We start from the raw sequence: 23,001 nt of genomic DNA, 5'->3' as shown, positions 1-23,001 counted from the left end.
ATTTCACTATACCATAAATCACTGCCAAGTAGGAACATACTCAAAAACACAGTTTGGGGAGAGATTCCAAGCTCTGTCCACCTTGCAGCTGAACAAAACTAGGAGGAGGGAGGGGTGGTGCTTTGGAGTTACTTTCATACATGAAACCAGGGGTGTGGCTGGTTCTGTCCACGCCACTTCTTGGAGGGTTGTTCACTAGTAACTATTACCAGGGAGGGCCAAGACTGTGTGCACGCAAGTGCGTCTTCGTAAGCGAGAGCATCTGTGTGCGTCTGTATGTGTGTCTGTGTTAGGGACAGACCAATATCATTTTTTTCAGGGCCGATACCGATTATTGGCCGCCTTTCAGGCCGATAACCAATAACAGGGGCCGATATTTTGTACATTTAAAGTTTTGAAAAATCAACACAATGAGGCCTAGTTATCAAGCCGTCAACCTCAAATATGGTGGAATTCCGCAGCGTATTTGTGGCGAGGCTGATTCGCCTTAGTTATCAAAGGCTAGAGACCGGCAAAAGTAGAATTTTGTGACGTAAACTTCGATCCGCCGGACTCAGTCCGACACAGATCGATTCTTACGTCACTCCAGATGTTCCGCACACAAGTACGGCACAATCTGACTACTTTTGCTAGTTATCAAAAAAACAGAATTTATGCTTACCTGATAAATTACTTTCTCCAACGGTGTGTCCGGTCCACGGTGTCATCCATTACTTGTGGGATATTCTCCTCCCCCACAGGGAAAGGCAAGGAGAGCACACAGCAAGAGCTGTCCATATAGTCTCTCCCAGGCTCCGCCCCCCCCAGTCATTCGACCGACGGTTAGGAGAAAAAAAGGAGAAACTATAGTGTGCCGTGGTGACTGTAGTGTATAGAGAAAGAAATTCTTCAAACCTGATTAAAAAACCAGGGCGGGCCGTGGACCGGACACACCGTTGGAGAAAGTAATTTATCAGGTAAGCATAAATTCTGTTTTCTCCAACATTGGTGTGTCCGGTCCACGGTGTCATCCATTACTTGTGGGAACCAATACCAAAGCTTTAGGACACGGATGAAGGGAGGGCGCAAATCAGGTTACCTAAACAGAAGGCACCACGGCTTGCAAAACCTTTCTCCCAAAAATAGCCTCCGAAGAAGCAAAAGTATCAAATTTGTAGAATTTGGACAAAGTGTGCAGAGAAGACCAGGTCGCTGCCTTACATATCTGATCAACAGAAGCCTCGTTCTTGAAGGCCCATGTGGAAGCCACAGCCCTAGTAGAGTGAGCTGTGATTCGTTCAGGAGGCTGCCGTCCGGCAGTCTCGTAAGCCAATCGTATGATGCTTTTCAGCCAAAAGGAAAGAGAGGTAGCAGTAGCTTTTTTGACCTCTCCTCTTGCCAGAATAAACTACAAACAGAGAAGACGTTTGTCTGAAATCCTTTGTTGCTTCTAAATAGAACTTTAAAGCACGGACTACATCTAAATTGTGTAACAAGCGTTCCTTCTTTGAAACTGGATTCGGACACAAAGAAGGCACAACTATTTCCTGGTTAATATTCTTGTTGGAAACAACCTTTGGAAGGAAACCAGGTTTAGTACGCAAAACAACCTTATCTGAATGGAACACCAGATAGGGCGGATTACACTGCAGAGCAGATAATTCAGAAACTCTTCTAGCAGAAGAATAGCAACCAAAAACAGAACTTTCCAAGATAACAACTTGATATCTATGGAATGTAAGGGTTCAAACGGAACCCTTTGAAGAACTGAAAGAACCAAATTTAGACTCCAGGGAGGAGTCAAGGGTCTGTAAACAGGCTTGATCCTGACCAAAGCCTGAACAAAAGCTTGAACATCTGGCACAGCTGCCAGTCGTTTGTGTAACAAGACAGATAAAGCAGAAATCTGTCCTTTTAGAGAACTCGCTGATAATCCCTTATCCAAACCTTCTTTGAGAAAGGAAAGGATCCTAGGAATTTTAATCTTACTCCATGAGAATCCCTTGGATTCACACCAACAGATATATCTTTTCCATATTTTATGGTAATCTTTCTAGTCACAGGTTTTCTGGCTTGTACCAGAGTATCTATCACAGAATCCGAAAACCCACGCTTAGACAAAATCAAGCGTTCAATTTCCAAGCAGTCAGCTGGAGAGAAACTAGATTTGGATGTTTGAATGGACCTTGTACTAGAAGATCCTGTCTCAAAGGTAGCTTCCATGGTGGAGCCGATGACATATTCACCAGGTCTGCATACCAATTCCTGCGTGGCCATGCAGGAGCTATCAAAATCACAGAGGCCTTCTCCTGTTTGATCCTGGCTACCAGCCTGGGAATGAGAAGGAACGGTGGAAACGCATAAGCTAGGTTGAAAGTCCAAGGCGCCACTAATGCATCCACTAAATTCGCCTTGGGATCCCTGGATCTGGACCCGTAGCAAGGAACCTTGAAGTTCTGATGAGACGCCATCAGATCCATGTCTGGAATGCCCCATAATTGGGTCAACTGGGCAAACACCTCCGGGTGGAGTTCCCACTCCCCCGGATGAAAGGTCTGACGACTCAGATAATCCGCCTCCCAGTTTTCCACTCCTGGGATGTAGATCGCAGACAGGTGGTAGGAGTGATCCTCCGCCCATTTGATGATCTTGGTCACCTCTCTCATCGCCAGGGAACTCCTTGTTCCCCCCTGATGGTTGAAGTAAGCAACAGTCGTCATGTTGTCTGATTGGAATCTTATGAATCTGGCCTTTGCTAGTTGAGGCCAAGCCCGGAGAGCATTGAATATCGCTCTCAGTTCCAGGATGTTTATCGGGAGAAGAGACTCTTCCCGAGACCATAGACCCTGAGCTTTCAGGGAATCCCAGACCGCGCCCCAGCCTAATAGACTGGCGTCGGTCGTGACAATGACCCACTCTGGTCTGCGGAAGATCATTCCCTGGGACAGGTGATCCTGAGTCAGCCACCAACGGAGTGAGTCTCTTGTCTTCTGATCTACTTAAATCACTGGAGACAAGTCTGTATAGTCCCCATTCCACTGTTTGAGCATGCACAGTTGTAATGGTCTTAGATGAATTCGCGCAAAAGGAACTATGTCCATTGCTGCAACCATCAACCCTACTACTTCCATGCACTGAGCTATGGAAGGCCGTAGAACAGAGTGAAGAACTTGACAAGCGTTTAGAAGCTTTGACTCTCTGACATCTGTCAGGAAAATCTTCATTTCTAAAGAATCTATTATTGTTCCCAAGAAAGGGACTCTTGTTGACGGAGACGGGGAACTTTTTTCTATGTTCACCTACCACCCGAGAGATCTGAGAAAGGCTAGAACAATGTCTGTGTGAGCCTTTGTCTTTGAAAGAGACGACGCTTGAATTAGGATGTCGTCCAAGTAAGGTGCCACTGCAATGCCCCTGGGTCTTAGAACCGCTAGAAGGGACCCGAGCACCTTTGTGAAAATCCTTGGAGCAGTGGCTAGTCCGAATGGGAGAGCCACAATAGGTAATGTTTGTCCAGAAAGGTGAACCTTAGGAACTGATGATGATCTTTGTGGATAGGAATATGCAGATACGCATCCTTTAGATCCACGGTAGTCATAAATTGACCCTCCTGGATTGTAGGTAAAATCGTTCGAATAGTTTCCATTTTGAACGATGGCACTCTGAGAAATTTGTTTAGAATTTTTAAATCCAGAATTGGTCTGAAAGTTCCCTCTTTTTTTGGGAACTACAAACAGATTTGAGTAAAACTCCTGACCTTGTTCCACAGTTGGAACTGGGAGTATCACTCCCATCTTTAACAGGTCTTCTACACAATGTAAGAATGCCTGTCTCTTTTGCTACTTGTTCAGAGCGGCAAGGAGAATGACTGGGGGGGCGGAGCCTGGGAGAGACTATATGGACAGCTCTTGCTGTGTGCTCTCCTTGCCTTTCCCTGTGGGGGAGGAGAATATCCCACAAGTAATGGATGACACCGTGGACCGGACACACCAATGTTGGAGAAACTAGCAGGTACGCTCGGCACTTTTCCGGCCCAGCGTACCTGGTTTTCAAACCACCACCCTGGAGGCGGCGGATCCCATAGGAATCAATGGGAGTCTGACTATAGCGAAAGTACAAGTTCGCTGCTGCCAGACATCCCATTGGTTCCTATGGGAGATGTCTGCACCTAACACCCTAACATGTACCCCGAGTCTAAACACCACTAATCTGTCCCCCCTACACCGCCGCAACTAAATAAAGTTATTACCCCCTAAACCGCCGCTCCCGGAGCCCACCGCAAGCTACTCTATACATATTAACCCCTAAACCGCCGCTCCCGGAGCCCACCGCAACTATATTATATGTATTAACCCCTAAACCGCCGCTCCCGGAGCCCACCGCAAGCTACTCTATACATATTAACCCCTAAACCGCCGCTCCCTGACCCCGCCGCAACTATAATAAATGTATTAACCCCTAAACCGCCGCTCCCGGAGCCCACCGCAAGCTACTCTATACATATTAACCCCTAAACCGCCGCTCCCTGACCCCACCGCAACCTATATTAAATTTATTAACCCCTGATCTGCCCCCCCTACACCGTCGCCACCTATAATACATTTATTAACCCCCATCCTGCCCCCCACTACACCGCCGCCACTGTAATAAAATTATTAACCCCTAAACCTAAGTCTAACACTAACCCTAACACCCCCCTAACTTAAATATTAATTAAATAAATCTAAATAATATTTCTCTTATTAACTAAATTAATCCTATTTAAAACTAAATACTTACTTTTAAAATAAACCCTAATATAGCTACAATATAAATAATAATTATATTGTAGCTATCTTAGGATTTATTTTTATTTTACAGGCATCTTTCAATTTATTTTAACTAGGTACAATAGCTATTAAATAGTTATTAACTATTTAATAGCTTACCTAGCTAAAATAAAGAGAAATTTACCTGTAAAATAAAAACTAACCTAAGTTACAATTACACCTAACACTACACTATACTTTAATAAATTATTCCTATTTAAAACTAAAAATACTTACCTGTAAAATAAACCCTAAGATAGCTACAATGTAATTAATAATTACATTGTAGCTATTTTAGGAATTATATTTATTTTATAGGTAACTTTGTATTTATTTTAGCTAGTTAGAATAGTTATTAAATAGTTATTAACTATTTAATAACTACCTAGCTAAAAGAAATACAAAATCACCTGTAAAATAAATCCTAACCTAAGTTACAATTAAACCTAACACTACACTATCATTAAATAAATTACCTACAAATAACTACAATTAAATACAATTACATAAACTAACTAAAGTACAAAAAATAAAAAAATAGGTTACAAACATTTTAAAAATATTACAACAATTTTAAGCTACTTACACCTAATCTAAGCCCCCTAATAAAATAACAAACCCCCCAAAATAAAAAAATGCCCTACCCTATTCTAAATTAAAAAAGTTCAAAGCTCTTTTACCTTACCAGCCCTTAAAAGGGCCATTTGTGGGGCATGCCCCAAAGAATTCAGCTCTTTTGCCTGTAAAAGAAAAATACAACCCCCCCCCCAACATTAAAACCCACCACCCACATACCCCTAATCTAACCCAAACCCCCCTTAAAATAACCTAACACTAATCCCCTGAATATCATCCTACCTTTAGTCGTCTTCACTCAGCCGAGCCACCGATGGAACTGAAGAGGAGACCCGGACCGGCAGAAGTGATCCTCCAAGCCGCGCTGAAGAAATCTTCCATCCGATGAAGTGATCCTCCAAGCGGCGCTGAAAAAGTCTTCCATCCGAGCGATGTCATCTTCCAAGAGGCGCTGAAGAAGTCTTCTATCCGGGCGATGTCATCTTCCAAGCCGGGTCTTGAATCTTCATCCCGCCGACGCGGAACATCCTTCTTTACCGACGGACTACCGACGAATGAAGGCTCCTTTAAGGGACGTCATCCAAGATGGCGTCCCTTCAATTCCGATTGTCTGATAGGATTCTATCAGCCAATCGGAATTAAGGTAGGAAAAATCTGATTGGCTGATTGAATCAGCCAATCAGATTCAAGTTCAATCCGATTGGCTGATCCAATCAGCCAATCAGATTGAGCTCGCATTCTATTGGCTGATCGAAACAGCCAATAGAATGCGAGCTCAATCTGATTGGCTGATTGGATCAGCCAATCGGATTGAACTTGAATCTGATTGTCTGATTCAATCAGCCAATCAGATTTTTCCTACCTTAATTCCGACTGGCTGATAGAATCCTATCAGCCAATCGGAATTGAAGGGACGCCATCTTGGATGACGTCCCTTAAAGGAGCCTTCATTCGTCGGTAGTCCGTCGGTAAAGAAGGATGTTCCGCGTCGGCGGGATGAAGATTCAAGACCCGGCTTGGAAGATGACATCGCCCAGATAGAAGACTTCTTCAGCGCCTCTTGGAAGATGACATCGCCCGGATGGAAGACTTTTTCAGCGCCGCTTGGAGGATCACTTCATCGGATGGAAGATTTCTTCAGCGCCGCTTGGAGGATCACTTCTGCCGGTCCGGGTCTCCTCTTCAGTTCCATCGGTGGCTCGGCTGAGTGAAGACGACTAAAGGTAGGATAATCTTCAGGGGATTAGTGTTAGGTTATTTTAAGGGGGGTTTGGGTTAGATTAGGGGTATGTGGGTGGTGGGTTTTAATGTTGGGGGGGTTGTATTTTTCTTTTACAGGCAAAAGAGCTGAATTCTTTGGGGCATGCCCCACAAATGGCCCTTTTAAGGGCTGGTAAGGTAAAAGAGCTTTGAACTTTTTTAATTTAGAATAGGGTAGGGCATTTTTTTATTTTGGGGGGGTTTGTTATTTTATTAGGGGGATTAGATTAGATGTAAGTAGCTTAAAATTGTTGTAATATTTTTAAAATGTTTGTAACCTATTTTTTTTATTTTTTGTAACTTAGCTTTTTTTATTTTTTGTACTTTAGTTAGTTTATGTAATTGTATTTAATTGTAGTTATTTGTAGGTAATTTATTTAATTTAATGATAGTGTAGTGTTAGGTTTAATTGTAACTTAGGTTAGGATTTATTTTACAGGTAATTTTGTATTTCTTTTAGCTAGGTAGTTATTAAATAGTTAATAACTATTTAATAACTATTCTAACTAGCTAAAATGAATACAACGTTACCTGTAAAATAAAAATAAATCCTAAGATAGCTACAATATAATTATTATTTATATTGTAGCTATATTAGGGTTTATTTTAAAGGTAAGTATTTAGTTTTAAATAGGAATAATTTATTAAAGTATAGTGTAGTGTTAGGTGTAATTGTAACTTAGGTTAGTTTTTATTTTACAGGTAAATTTCTCTTTATTTTAGCTAGGTAGCTATTAAATAGTTAATAACTATTTAATAGCTATTGTACCTAGTTAAAATAAATTAAAATTTGCCTGTAAAATAAAAATAAATCCTAAGATAGCTACAATATAATTATTATTTATATTGTAGCTATATTAGGGTTTATTTTATAGGTAAGTATTTAGTTTTAAATAGGATTAATTTAGTTCATAATAGAAATATTATTTAGATTTATTTAATTAATATTTAAGTTAGGGGGGTGTTAGGGTTAGTGTTAGACTTAGGTTTAGGGGTAAATAAATTTATTACAGTGGCGTCTGTGTAGTGGGGGGCAGGATAGGGGTTAATAAATGTATTATAGGTGGCGACGGTGTAGGGGAGGCAGGATAGGGGTTAATAGGTATAATGTAGGTGGCAGCGGTGTCCGGGAGCGGCGGTTTAGGGGTTAATACATTTATCAGAGTTGCGGCAGGGTCTAGGAGCGGCGGTTTAGGGGTTAATACATTTATCAGAGTTGCGGCAGGGTCTAGGAGCGGCGGTTTAGGGGTTAATAACTTTATTTAGTTGCGGAGGGCTCCGGGGGCGCCGGTATAGGGGGTAGAACAGTGTAGTTAGTGTGAGTGCTTAGTGACAGGCTAGCAATAAATCTGGGAAAAAGCCGAAGAGCAGCGAGATCGGATGAGTGATAACTCTCACAGTCCGCTGCTCATCGCCCCGCGGCTTTTTGACAGCTTTATTTGATAACTTAGGCGAAATTTTTCAGGTCCGCGGCGGCGATGTGAGGCGAGCTTAGGCGGGCGTATTGGGCCGGCGAAGGCAGGAAAGTTTACACGTTGATAACTTAACTACCCCCCAATTTCTACAACATTCTGGTATAAACTGAACATGCTTATTAAAATTTAAAAAATTTAAAGTAAACAACTGGGAAAAATAAAGTGATAAGGGTTAAAAGTAAAGTAAAAAAATATACATACTGCCACTTGACAGGGAAAAAAAGACATGCTGAAATATCAATGCTAGATTTATTTATTTGCTTTAATTTTTAATATGCTCATATTTACTGGATTGCATATACCTTACTTGAGACCCTCACGGGTGATTAGTGTGCGCTCTATAAGTACTGAGGAGTGGACTATAAGTTTCTTTATTATATCACTTACGCGCCGTTTTATACATGTGTAACAGCGTCACCTAATGGTCAGAGCATTGTTATCCACTGCTAGAGAATATTGATACTAGTCTCCTATACTGCATAGCTTTCTACTCAAGGTTTGTTGTTGTTGACATTTAAAGGGATAGGAAAGTCAAAATTAAACTTGCATGATTCAGATAGAGCATGTAATTTTAAGACACTTTTAAATTCACTTCTATTTTCAAATGTGCTTTGTTCTCTTAGTATCCCTTGTTAAAAAATGAATATGCACATATCATACACTAGTGGGAGCTGCTGCTAATTGGTGCCTTCACACATTTGTCTCTTGTGATTGGCTAAATAGATATTGTCCGCTTCCTGCCAGTAGTGCAATGTTGTCCCTTCAGCAAGGGATAACAAGAGAATGAAGAAAATTTGATAATAAAATTAAATTGGAAAGTAGTATAACATTGTATGTTCTATCTGAATCATAAAAGATAATTTTGGGGTTTACTATCCCTTTAATTGATGTGTCTGAACTATAATTTTTTTTATGTTTTTTTTATGCCCATCAAAGGGAAAAATAAAATATTTAAATTAAAAAAATCGTCAAATATAGCAAATTTAGTGAAAACTTTAGCAAATGTGTAAAATGTATCAGAATGCAATACATAATGTTCTATTTCTGACAGCAATTAGCAAGCAGATTGTGTATTGCTGACCCCTATGAGCAAATCAAAAGTAATTTAGCTCTGTCTACTTCAGGGAAACTATGTAGCTTTAAGTGCCGCTTAAAGATCACATTTTCCATTTCACAAATCATATTTTTTTTTGTTTATGCAAGTCCATCTACAGGCCTGCCATTGAGTAAGTGCATCTGTGTATGTGAGAGTGTGTCTATGTAAGTGCATCTGTGTGTGTGAGAGTGCATTTGTGTATATGAAAGTGTGTCTGTGTATGTGATAGTGTGTCTGTGTAAGTGAATCTGTTTGTTTGAGAGTGCATTTGTGTAAGTGAGATTGTGTCTGTTTAAGTGCGTGTGAGCGAGTGAATCAATGTACATGTGAGTGCTGCAGAATTTGTTTATTTCTGGTTGTTCTTAACTTTATAAAGTCTGACTACACCCAAGAATAGCGAGCAAATATTACATTTACTAAATTGCACAGGTCAAAGGGGGGAGGGGCCCAGATCAACGGCCTAGTAAGGGCCATGGATATAAACGCCTTACTCCTCTTGTTCCCGTCAGATACACCCGCTGTACACCTCTTGTTCCCGTCAGATATACCTGCTTGTACGCCTCTTGTTCCCGTCAGATATACACCCTGTACGTCTCTTGTTCCCATCAGATATACACCCTGTACGTCTCTTGTTCCCATCAGATATACACCCTGTACGTCTCTTGTTCCCGTCAGATATACACCCTGTACGTCTCTTGTTCCCATCAGATATACACCCTGTACGTCTCTTGTTCCCATCAGATATACACCCTGTACGTCTCTTGTTCCCGTCAGATATACACCCTGTACGTCTCTTGTTCCCGTCAGATATACACCATGTACGTCTCTTGTTCCCGTCAGATATACACCCTGTACGTCTCTTGTTCCTGTCAGATTTACATGTTGTACGCCTCTTGTTCCCTTCAGATATACACCCTGTACGTCTCTTGTTCCCATCAGATATACACCCTGTACGTCTCTTGTTCCCATCAGATTTACATGCTGTACGCCTCTTGTTCCCGTCAGATATACACCCTGTACGTCTCTTGTTCCCATCAGATATACACCCTGTACGTCTCTTGTTCCCATCAGATTTACATGCTGTACGTCTCTTGTTCCCGTCAGATATACACCCTGTACGTCTCTTGTTCCCGTCAGATATACACCCTGTACGTCTCTTGTTCCCGTCAGATATACACCCTGTACGTCTCTTGTTCCCGTCAGATATACACCCTGTACGTCTCTTGTTCCTGTCAGATTTACATGTTGTACGCCTCTTGTTCCCTTCAGATATACACCCTGTACGTCTCTTGTTCCCATCAGATATACACCCTGTACGTCTCTTGTTCCCATCAGATTTACATGCTGTACGCCTCTTGTTCCCGTCAGATATACACCCTGTACGTCTCTTGTTCCCATCAGATATACACCCTGTACGTCTCTTGTTCCCATCAGATTTACATGCTGTACGTCTCTTGTTCCCGTCAGATATACACCCTGTACGTCTCTTGTTCCCGTCAGATATACACCCTGTACGTCTCTTGTTCCCGTCAGATATACACCCTGTACGTCTCTTGTTCCCGTCAGATATACACCCTGTACGTCTCTTGTTCCCGTCAGATATACACCCTGTACGTCTCTTGTTCCCGTCAGATATACACCCTGTACGTCTCTTGTTCCCGTCAGATATACACCCTGTATGTCTCTTGTTCCCGTCAGATTTACATGTTGTGCGCCTCTTGTTCCTGTCAGATATACACCCTGTACGTTTCTTGTTCCCAACAGATATACACCCTGTACGTCTCTTGTTCCTGTCAGATTTACATGTTGTACGCCTCTTGTTCCCTTCAGATATACACCCTGTACGTCTCTTGTTCCCATCAGATATACATGCTGATCGCCTCTTGTTCCCGTCAGATATACACACTGATCGCCTCTTGTTCCCGTCATATATACACAATGTACGCCTCTTGTTCCCATCCAATATACACACTGTTCGCCTCTCGTTCCCGTCTGATAAATACGCTTTACGCCTCTAGATGCATTCTTCTTAATACACAAAAATGCTGCTATGCAAAACTGAAATGCATACACACGCTGCTCCTCCTGTGTACTGATGAGCAGTTTCATTTCAGCTTAAAAACCCCTTTAACTCCACCACCCCCCAAGTCACAATCCCACTGTCCCCGCATATGCTTTCAACTTGACTTGTTTGCCCCACAAATTTGGATCTCTAATCACATCATTCCCCACCTACAAACTTTCTCCTGATGAAGACAATTTAATCCACCACAAAATCTCTCCTCCCCCTCCACACACATTTTAACAGTGACCTCCTCCACTACAAAATGCAGCGCTTCCAAACTGCTCCACAAAGGCACAGCTTAAGCAAACTCACTGTAGGATGAAGTTCTCTACATGCGTGACCAGCAGACTGTAACTTGAATTATTTTCAGACAATGTTGAAACATCCACGTAGAAAGTCTCAGAAGCTGTGCGAGCTGGCGGCTGGCACAAGGTGCGGCCCACATTTCTGTACAGGTAGTTACGCTGGTATCTGTGAAAAGACACATGCGTCTCTAATGCTTACATAATGTGCATACACACAAACAACATGATAGAGGGAACAGAGCGAGGAACAATTTGTTAAAGGGAAATATGAGAAAGAAAAAAAACAAAATTTATGCTTACCTGATAAATTTCTTTCTTTCCGGACATGAAGATAGTCCAAGACGTCATTCCAATTACTAGTGGGATATTCAACTCCTGACCAGCAGGAGGAGGCAAAGAGCACCCCAGCAAAGCTGTTAACTGTAACTTCCCTTACCCGCAATCCCCAGTCATTCAGCAGAAGGAAATTGGAAAAAGAAGAAACACAAAGGGTGAAAAAGATGCCTTAGGTTTACTCAAAAAACTTGCCAAATTATAATTAAAAAGGAGGGCGGGGTCGTGGAATCTCCATGTCCGGAAAGAAAGAAATTTATCAGGTAAGCATAAATTTTGTTTTCTTTCCTATGACATGAAGAGTCCACAACGTCATTACAATTACTAGTGGGAACCAATACCCAAGCTAGAGTACACAGAATGATCCAGGTTTGGATGGAGGAAAGGACCCCGAATTAGAAGGTCCTTCCTCAGAGGTAACCTCCAAGGAGGTAGAGATGACATCCTTACTAGATCCGCGAACCAGATCCTGAGAGGCCATGTAGGAGCTATTAGAATTACAAATGCTCTACCCTGTTTGATTCGACCAATGACTTGTGGAAGGAGAGCAAACCGATATGCCAGAGAGAAAATTCAAGGTACCGCTATGGCATCTATCAGTACGGCCTGAGGATCTCTTGACCTTGAACCGTACTTTGGAACCTTGGCGTTTTGGCGGGCTGCCATCAGAACCAACTCTGAAACCCCCCACCTGAGGGCTATCTAAGAGAACACTTCCGGATGGAGAGCACAGTCCCCGGGATAAAAAGTCTGTCTGCTCACAAAATCTGCCTCCCAAAGTCCACTCCTGGAATGGGGATGGCAGATAGGAGACTGTTGTGAGCTTCCACCCACTGTAGAAAGCGAGTCACCTCCTTCATGGCCAAGGAACTCTGAGTCCCTCCCTGGTGGTTGATGTAAACCACTGAGGTGATGTTGTCCGGCTGGAATCTGATAAACCGGACTAAAGATAATTGAGGCCACCTGACAGGGCATTGATTATTGCACTTTACTGCAAGGTGTTTATGGGAAGCGAAGACTCTTCTCGAGACCACAAGCCCTGAGACTTCATAGAACCCCAAACAGCTTCCCAGCCTGACAGGCTGGTGTCCGTAACCAAAATCACCCAGGAAGGTCTCAGGAGGCAAGAGAGAGTCGCATGTTAAGGGGTCCACATTTATCCTCTGCGATAAATCTGAATGGTCTATTGACAGAGCATGCAAAGCTGCAGCGGTCGCAGATGGAATCGAGCAAAAGGATGATGTCCATGGAAGCCACCATCAGACCAATCACCTCCATGCATTAATCCACTGATGGACGAAAGGCAGATTGGAGGGAAAGGCAGGAAGCAAGAAGGGTTTTCTGACCTCCATCAGGAAATCTTCATGAACAGGGAATCTATGATTGTCCCTAGAAAACACACTTTTGTAGATGGAACTAGAGAACACTTTTCCAGAATCACCTTCCACCCTTGGAAACATAGAAAAGAAAGCAACATCTCAGTATGAGATTTTGCTAGTTGAAAAGATGACACCTGAACCTTTGTTAAAGCGATCGCCCAAACAAGGACTAGAAGCCTTGACTCTCAGATTAAAGTCTGGTGCTCAATCGACTAAGCTTTTCAGGCCCCTTGTAATAAAGCCTAAGGATGGAGTCACAGCCAAACCCAGATATGAACCAGGAAATCCTGGTTCCCAGTCTGTTTCTCTAATCCAGTGCCATCAGAGAGCTTTAGATAGACTCACTAAACTCCGCTCCTATATAATAGAAGAACGGAAGTCATGTGAGCGGCTTTTAAAAGTAAAAAAAGTAATTTAGAACCTTTTTCCATTACTCTTTAGCCAAAACTGAAGTCTCACATGTATGAGTTACAATGTATATTAAAACTCAGACGAAATATGATTTCACAGACATCCATAAAGACTTCAACAGAAACATAAATAATGTTAAAAAGGAGCAAATCATCATTACGCTGCCACCAGATGGCGGCAAATACAGGAAAACACAGAATTCATCAGGAGAATACATCCTGAAAAGTAAACCAAGTACATGTATTTGGAAATGTGCTTCATTTTAAACAAGAACTCAGCTCCTATTTCCTTAGGAGCATGAATAGCATTTAGCTGCCACCCAATGACGGCAATACAATAACATAGTATTTATCAAGAGAATACATCCTGCAACAAAACTGTAAGTACATATATTTATAGATGTTTTGTATTATAAACAACTATTTCCTTAGGAGCACAATAAGCATATAGCTGCCAACCAATGGCGGCAAATACAATACAAATACAGTATTTATCAGGAGAATACATCCTGAAAAGTAAACTGAAAGTACATATATTTATACATGTTCTTTATTTTAACCAAGTAACTCAGCTTCTATTTCCTTAGGAGCATGATTAGTATTTAGCTGCCACCTGATAGCGGCAAGTACAATAAAAACCTAAGTGTTTATTAGGAGAATACATCCTGTAAAGAAAACTGCAGGTACATACAGGGTATTTTTAGCTAGAAATAAGTCTCATAAGAGAAGCTTCCTTTTTAAACAAAAAAGGAAAATATTCATCTCTATATGAAATTACAGAAAAATAATTGATCAAACTGTAATTTCTAAAAACTGTCACTAGATGGCAATAAAACTCCATAAATGCTGAAAAACTGGAGACCAGAGATATTTAAAATATAATATAAAGCTCTAGGATACCCTCATGAAATGTGAGCCCTTAAACGTAGAGCACCATACCTTCTGTCAGGGTTTTTTCCCTATTTTGCTTGCCATGTGCTGCTGGCAGCCATTTTACTCACCTCTCTTGCTGACTCTGGTGCATACTGAGTGATGCTGCTCATTTCCTGCACTTCCTTTTATGGCCAGACTGGTGTACATCATCCGTGTGAGACAGGATGCAATCTCAGAATTGTGATGTCATCACTTATTATTTAAAGGGCCCCTGTTCAGTATGCTTTGCCCTGCGTTGTCTCAGACCTGTTTGTGAGAGCTCCTGTGTATAACCTGGCTGTCTGACATCCCTCCTGGTTCCTGATCCCTGGCTTGTTCCTGATTCTGCTGTTCTCCTTGTTCATGATTCCGGCTCGTCTGACTACTCGCTTTGGCTCCTGACTCGGCTCGTCTGACTACCAGCTCTGGTTTTGATTCCTGGCTTGTTATTTAACTTGTGGACATTTTATTATTTTTTGCTATTAATAAAGGTGTGATTATTTTTGCACTTCTCGTCTCAGTCTGATTCCTGGCACCCTGACACCTTCTTGCAAATTTAAACAGTGAAAAATTGACCACAATGAGATTAATAGACTTTGCTAAATAACATCGGAAGTAATAATACCGCCATCACTGATCAACAATTTGGAAAGCTCACTACCAGCTTTCAGTCCGCAACTCTGCATAAATCGACGGCCTCCAAAATTTAGTTATAAAATTTTGTCTCTGCCTAGTGGCGTCCTGCAAATCTTAAAAGTAATGGACGAAACTACACAGGGCTAATTGCGCCAAATACACCGCCAATGGCAGGAAGAGTCACAGCAATTATCGGAGACTTAAAATGGCGCCTGAAAATGAAAGTGCGCATATCGCGTTAAATATATAAAAAAAACCTTATGAGAGACAAACTGATCATGAGTCGCTGCTCTCATAGCGCAGAGCTGTGGAGACTTCAGGACTCCTATCATGCCCCATTATGTCCAAAAATGTTCAGACACTATAAAAGGAAGCACATAATAAAATTAGCTCAAGCTGTAGCCAAAAACTCAGATATCCCATGCCTGATGAGAGTTCAGAGGTCCGTAAAAACTGCAGTAGTTTTTCATCATAACTCTAAAGTTAGATTGGCCCCATTGCAGATACAGAACAGAGTAAATAAACCTCCCTTGTAACCAGAGGTGCTGCCACTGATAAAGAGACCTTTGACATTAAGAAGCTGCTTCTGCTTCTATAATAAAATGCTACTAAGGTACTCCAAAAATAACTGCTCATACAGAAAACGGACCCTCCTTTCAAAAAGGTAAAAGTCCCTTATCCTAATTAAGGTCCCCTCACGTAGACTACAAGCCATCAAGGGGTAAGGGAATCTAGGGACCAGTCTTGCAGCTTTCTCATCAGCCTGTGACCTGACAGAAACATCCTCATCCTGACAGAGACCATAGAGCATCAGCTGCAGGGCAGGAACCAAATCCCAGGTTTGACAAACTCTGCCGGCCTGACAGGGACCTGTAGAATAAGAAAGAGCAGAGTAACCAACGCTAGCTTTCAATGAAGGGGTAGCAATAATGTAAGCAATAAAGCAAAGACAACCTAGCCGCTTTCTAACTGCTAAAAGCCACCACTACTCTTACTAAAGAGATTGACATTGACACAGCTAGACCCCCCATCCTTGCATGCAGGGAAAGGATTAAATATCTTCAGACACCAACTTCACACATCCTCCATTGACAGAGGCAAAAAGAATGACTGGGGATTATGGGTAAGGGAAGTTACACTTAACAGCTTTGCTGGGGTGCTCTTTGCCTCCTCCTGCTGGCCAGGAGTTGAATATCCCACTAGTAATTGGAATGACTTTGTGGACTCTCCATGTCATAGAAAAGAAAATGACATCAAATATACAACTACTATATCCTGACTAATATCAATAGCCACAAGAAATGAACTTAGCTCCAAAAAGGTGTGATGGGCAGAACAAGACTCCTCCTCCTTTACGCTTATAAAGGTCACTCCGCTTAGCAGGCCCTCTGTTCTAGACAAGAATGGATCCTGGTTAGTACTGTTTACAGCAGTGTTTAGTTAAACATAGAGATGAGAATGTCATGTCACGGTGGAATAAGGCAAATGGAGGCCAAAAAGCACTGAGGTTGAAATCAGACACTGTGTTGCATCTGTTATCATGATCAGTAACTTGCATTTAACAAATGTTACAATTGTCTTTAAAGAGAAAAAACAAAGTACTTCAGAGGGGAGGACTGCCTCCTAAAAACCCCTGGTATAGAGACATGAGATAAGCTCTAGAAACTGCTGTATATATGATTTAATTTTCAGTTTATCCTGACTCTCCCTAGAGCAATATTCACCTGAAGTCAAAACCTACCCATATTAGCACAAAGGGGAGTAATAAAAAGGACAAAAACAAAAAGCAGATATTAAACAATAGAGTTCATTTAGACTAGTTTTTTTCAGTTCTAACCCTTGGAACCCTAACAAGCCAGATTTTCATATCTGAACTAGAACATAGATTAAATAATCAGTTGAGTCACAGCAGGTTAGTAACCATGGTTACTTATCAGCTGATTATTTCAACTAGTTCAGGTTCATGAAAATCTGGCTTGTTATAGGTCCCAAGGACTGGAATTGATAAACACTGATTAAAGGGACATAATACTCATATGCTAAATCTCTTGAAACTGATGCAGTATAACTGTAAAAGCTGACAGGAAAATATCACCTGAGCATCTCTATGTAAAAAAAAAAAGGAAGATATTTTACCTCACAATTTCCTCAGCTCAGCAGAGTAAGTTCTGTGTAAAAACAGAATTTATGCTTACCCGATAAATTACTTTCTACAACGGTGTGTCCGGTCCACGGCGTCATCCTTACTTGTGGGATATTCTCTTCCCCAACAGGAAATGGCAAAGAGTCCCAGCAAAGCTGGCCATATAGTCCCTCCTAGGCTCCGCCCACCCCAGTCATTCGACCGACGGACAGGAGGAAATATATATAGGAGAAACCATATGGTACAGTGGTGACTGTAGTTAGAGAAAATAATTCATCAGACCTGATTAAAAAACCAGGGCGGGCCGTGGACCGGACACACCGTTGGAGAAAGTAATTTATCAGGTAAGCATAAATTCTGTTTTCTCCAACATTGGTGTGTCCGGTCCACGGCGTCATCCTTACTTGTGGGAACCAATACCAAAGCTTTAGGACACGGATGAAGGGAGGGAGCAAATCAGGTTACCTAAACGGAAGGCACCACAGCTTGCAAAACCTTTCTCCCAAAAATAGCCTCCGAAGAAGCAAAAGTATCAAATTTGTAAAATTTGGCAAAAGTGTGCAGTGAAGACCAAGTCGCTGCCTTACATATCTGGTCAACAGAAGCCTCGTTCTTGAAGGCCCATGTGGAAGCCACAGCCCTAGTGGAGTGAGCTGTGATTCTTTCAGGAGGCTGCCGTCCGGCAGTCTCATAAGCCAATCGGATAATGCTTTTAAGCCAAAAGGAAAGAGAGGTAGCAGTCGCTTTTTGACCTCTCCTTTTACCAGAATAAACAACAAACAAGGAAGATGTTTGTCTGAAATCTTTAGTAGCCTCTAAATAGAACTTTAGAGCACGGACAACGTCCAAATTGTGTAACAAACGTTCCTTCTTTGAAACTGGATTCGGACACAAAGAAGGTACAACTATCTCCTGGTTAATATTTTTGTTAGAAACAACTTTCGGAAGAAAACCAGGCTTAGTACGCAAAACCACCTTATCTGCATGGAACACCAGATAGGGCGGAGAACACTGCAGAGCAGATAACTCTGAAACTCTTCTAGCAGAAGAAATAGCAACCAAAAACAAAACTTTCCAAGATAGTAACTTAATATCTATGGAATGTAAAGGTTCAAACGGAACCCCTTGAAGAACTGAAAGAACTAGATTTAGACTCCAGGGAGGAGTCAAAGGTCTGTTAACAGGCTTGATCCTAACCAGAGCCTGAACAAATGCTTGAACATCTGGCACAGCTGCCAGTCTTTTGTGCAGTAAGACAGATAAAGCAGAGATCTGTCCCTTTAGAGAACTTGCAGATAATCCTTTCTCCAAACCTTCTTGTAGAAAGGATAGAATCTTAGGAATTTTTATCTTGTTCCATGGGAATCCTCTGGATTCACACCAACAGATATATTTTTTCCATATTTTATGGTAAATTTTTCTAGTTACAGGTTTTCTAGCCTGAATCAGAGTATCTATAACAGAATCTGAAAACCCACGCTTTGATAAGATCAAGCGTTCAATCTCCAAGCCGTCAGTTGGAGGGAAACCAGATTCGGATGTTCGAATGGACCCTGAACAAGAAGGTCCTGTCTCAAAGGTAGCTTCCATGGTGGAGCCGATGACATATTCACCAGGTCTGCATACCAAGTCCTGCGTGGCCACGCAGGAGCTATCAAGATCACCGAGGCCCTCTCCTGATTGATCCTGGCTACCAGCCTGGGAATGAGAGGAAACGGTGGGAATACATAAGCTAGGTTGAAGGTCCAAGGTGTAATAGTGCATCTACTAGGGTCGCCTTGGGATCCCTGGATCTGGACCCGTAGCAAGGAACCTTGAAGTTCTGACGAGACGCCATCAGATCCATGTCTGGAATGCCCCATAATTGAGTTATTTGGGCAAAGATTTCCGGATGGAGTTCCCACTCCCCCGGATGGAATGTCTGACGACTCAGAAAATCCGCTTCCCAATTTTCCACTCCTGGGATGTGGATCGCAGACAAGTGGCAGGAGTGATCCTCCGCCCATTGAATTATTTTGGTCACTTCTTTCATCGCCAGGGAACTCCTTGTTCCCCCCGATGATTGATATATGCTACGGTCGTCATGTTGTCTGATTGGAACCTTATGAATTTGGCCTTTGCTAGTTGAGGCCAAGCTCTGAGAGCATTGAATATCGCTCTCAGTTCCAGAATGTTTATCGGGAGAAGAGACTCTTCCCGAGACCATAGACCCTGAGCTTTCAGGGATTCCCAGACCGTGCCCCAGCCCACTAGACTGGCGTCGGTCGTGACAATGACCCACTCTGGTCTGCGGAAGCTCATTCCCTGGGACAGGTTGTCCAGGGTCAGCCACCAACAGAGTGAATCTCTGGTCTTTTGATCTACTTGAATCATCGGAGACAAGTCTGTATAATCCCCATTCCACTGTTTGAGCATGCACAGTTGTAATGGTCTTAGATGAATTCGTGCAAAAGGAACTATGTCCATTGTTGCAACCATCAATCCTATTACTTCCATGCACTGCGCTATGGAAGGACGAGGAACAGAATTAAGTACTTGACAAGAGCTTAGAAGTTTTGATTTTCTTACCTCTGTCAGAAAAATCCTCATTTCTAAGGAATCTATTATTGTTCCCAAGAAGGGAACTCTTGTTGACGGGGACAGAGAACTTTTTTCTTTGTTCACCTTCCATCCGTGAGATGTGAGAAAGGCTAGGACGATGTCCGGATGTCGTCCAAGTAAGGTACTACTGCAATGCCCCTTGGTCTTAGAACCGCTAGAAGGGACCCTAGTACCTTTGTGAAAATCCTTGGAGCAGTGGCTAATCCGAATGGAAGTGCCACAAACTGGTAATGCTTGTCCAGAAAAGCGAACCTTAGGAACTGATGATGTTCCTTGTGGATAGGAATATGTAGGTACGCATCCTTCAAATCCACGGTAGTCATAAATTGACTTTCCTGGATGGTGGGTAGGATCGTTCGAATAGTTTCCATTTTGAACGATGGTACCCTGAGAAATTTGTTTAGGATCTTCAAATCCAAAATTGGTCTGAATGTTCCCTCTTTTTTGGGAACTACAAACAGATTGGAATAAAATCCCATTCCTTGTTCTCTTATTGGAACTGGATGTATCACTCCCATCTTTAACAGGTCTTCTACACAATGTAAGAATGCCTGTCTCTTTATTTGGTTTGAGGATAAGTGAGACCTGTGGAACCTTCCCCTTGGGGGTAGTTCCTTGAATTCCAGGAGATAACCTTGAGAAACTATTTCTAGCGCCCAAGGATCCTGAACATCTCTTGCCCAAGCCTGAGCAAAGAGAGAGAGTCTGCCCCCCACTAGATCCGGTCCCGGATCGGGGGCTATCCCTTCATGCTGTTTTGGTAGCAGTGGTAGGCTTCTTGGTCTGCTTACCCTTGTTCCAGCCTTGCATTGGTTTCCAGGCTGGTTTGGGCTGTGAGGCATTACCCTCTTGCTTAGAGGATGCAGAATTAGAGGCTGGTCCGTTTCTGCGAAAGGGACGAAAATTAGGCTTATTTTTAGCCTTAAAAGACCTATCCTGTGGGAGGGCGTGGCCCTTTCCCCCAGCGATGTCTGAAATAATCTCTTTCAATTCTGATCCAAATAATGTTTTACCTTTGAAAGGGATGTTAAGCAATTTTGTCTTGGAAGACACATCCGCTGACCAAGACTTTAGCCAAAGCGCTCTGCGCGCCACAATAGCAAACCCTGAATTTTTCGCCGCTAATCTAGCTAATTGCAAAGCGGCATCTAAAACAAAAGAGTTAGCCAATTTAAGTGCGTGAACTCTGTCCATAACCTCCTCATATGGAGTTTCTCTACTGAGCGACTTTTCTAGTTCCTCGAACCAGAAACACGCTGCCGTAGTGACAGGAACAATGCATGAAATTGGTTGTAGAAGGTAACCTTGCTGTACAAAAATCTTTTTAAGCAAACCTTCTAATTTTTTATCCATAGGATCTTTAAAAGCACAACTATCTTCGATAGGAATAGTAGTGCGTTTGTTTAGAGTAGAAACCGCCCCCTCGACCTTGGGGACTGTCTGCCATAAGTCCTTTCTGGGGTCGACTATAGGAAATAATTTCTTAAACATAGGGGGGGAACAAAAGGTATGCCGGGCTTTTCCCACTCTTTATTTACTATGTCCGCCACCCGCTTGGGTATAGGAAAAGCGTCGGGGGGCACCGGAACCTCTAGGAACTTGTCCATCTTACATAATTTTTCTGGAATGACCAAATTGTCACAATCATCCAGAGTAGATAACACCTCCTTAAGCAGTGCGCGGAGATGTTCTAATTTAAATTTAAATGTCACAACATCAGGTTCAGCTTGATGAGAAATTTTTCCTGAATCTGAGATTTCTCCATCAGACAAAACCTCCCTCATGGCCCCTTCAGATTGGTGTGAGGGTATGTCAGAACAATTATCATCAGCGCCCTCTTGCTCTTCAGTGTTTAAAACAGAGCAATCACGCTTTCTCTGATAAGTAGGCATTTTGGATAAAAGATTTGCTATGGAGTTATCCATTACAGCCGTTAATTGTTGCATGGTAATAAGTATTGGCGCACTAGATGTACTAGGGGCCTCCTGTATGGGCAAAACTGGTGTAGACACAGTAGGGGATGATGTAGTATCATGTTTACTCCCCTCATTTGAGGAATCATCTTGGGCAATATCATTATGTGTGGCATTACTGTCCTTACTTTGTTTGGACGCTATGGCACAATTATCACATAAATTTAAATGGGGAGACACATTGGCTTTCATACATATAGAACATAGCTTATCTGAAGGTACAGACATGTTAAACAGGCTTAAACTTGTCAACAAAGCACAAAAAAACGTTTTAAAATAAAACCGTTACTGTCTCTTTAAATTTCAAACTGAAAACACTTTATTACTGAATATGTGAAAAAGTATGAAGGCATTGTTCAAAAATTACCAAAATTTCACCACAGTGTCTTAAAGCATTAAAAGTATTGCACACCAAATTTCAGAGCTTTAACCCTTAAAATAACGGAACCAGAGCCGTTTTTAAATTTAACCCCTATACAGTCCCAGCTATAGTCTTTGCTGAGACCCAACCAAGCCCAGAGGGGAATACGATACCAAATGACGCCTTCTAGAAGCTTTTTTAGTGATTCTTAGATCCTCACACATGCATCTGCATGCCCTGCTCTCCAAAAACAACTGCGCAGTAATGGCGCGAAAATGAGGCTCAGTCTATAACTAGAAAGGCCCCCTGACTAAAAAAGGTGTCCAACACAGTGCCTGCCGTTTTTTAAACGTTCCCCAAGATTATAAATGCCAATTTTTAGCTAGAATCTGAATAATATGCCCCAATAAAGCAATCGATTTAGCCCATAAAAATGTCTACCAGTTTTTTAGCCCTTTTTAAGCCCTCTATTCTTTTATGTTTGACTAAGAAAATGGCTTACCGGTCCCCATGAGGGGAAATGACAGCCTTCCAGCATTACTCAGTCTTGTTAGAAATATGGGTAGTCATACCTTAAGCAGAAAAGTCTGCTAACTGTTTCCCCCAACTGAAGTTATTTCATCTCAACAGTCCTATGTGGAAACAGCAATCGATTTTAGTTACTGTCTGCTAAAATCATCTTCCTCTTA

At 42.1% G+C, this 23,001-nt stretch overlaps 1 protein-coding gene across 4 annotated transcripts in view; it reads right to left on the bottom strand.

Annotated features, from left to right (window-relative positions):
* The window catches only part of SIDT2 (SID1 transmembrane family member 2), a 526,209-nt gene that overhangs the window by 426,173 nt on the left and 77,035 nt on the right, over positions 1–23,001 (bottom strand). For all 4 annotated transcript variants that reach the window (XM_053691390.1, XM_053691389.1, XM_053691392.1 and 1 more), the window contains exon 4: positions 11,572–11,730. In XM_053691390.1, the coding sequence (XP_053547365.1) occupies positions 11,572–11,730 (159 nt within the window). The remainder of the gene's footprint in view (positions 1–11,571; positions 11,731–23,001) is intronic.

Source organism: Bombina bombina, chromosome 8 (genome assembly GCF_027579735.1).
Source record: "Bombina bombina isolate aBomBom1 chromosome 8, aBomBom1.pri, whole genome shotgun sequence".
Classification (NCBI taxonomy): Eukaryota; Metazoa; Chordata; class Amphibia; order Anura; family Bombinatoridae; genus Bombina; species Bombina bombina.
Note: the sequence above shows the minus strand (reverse complement) of the source record. Positions and strands in the feature narration are given on the sequence as shown.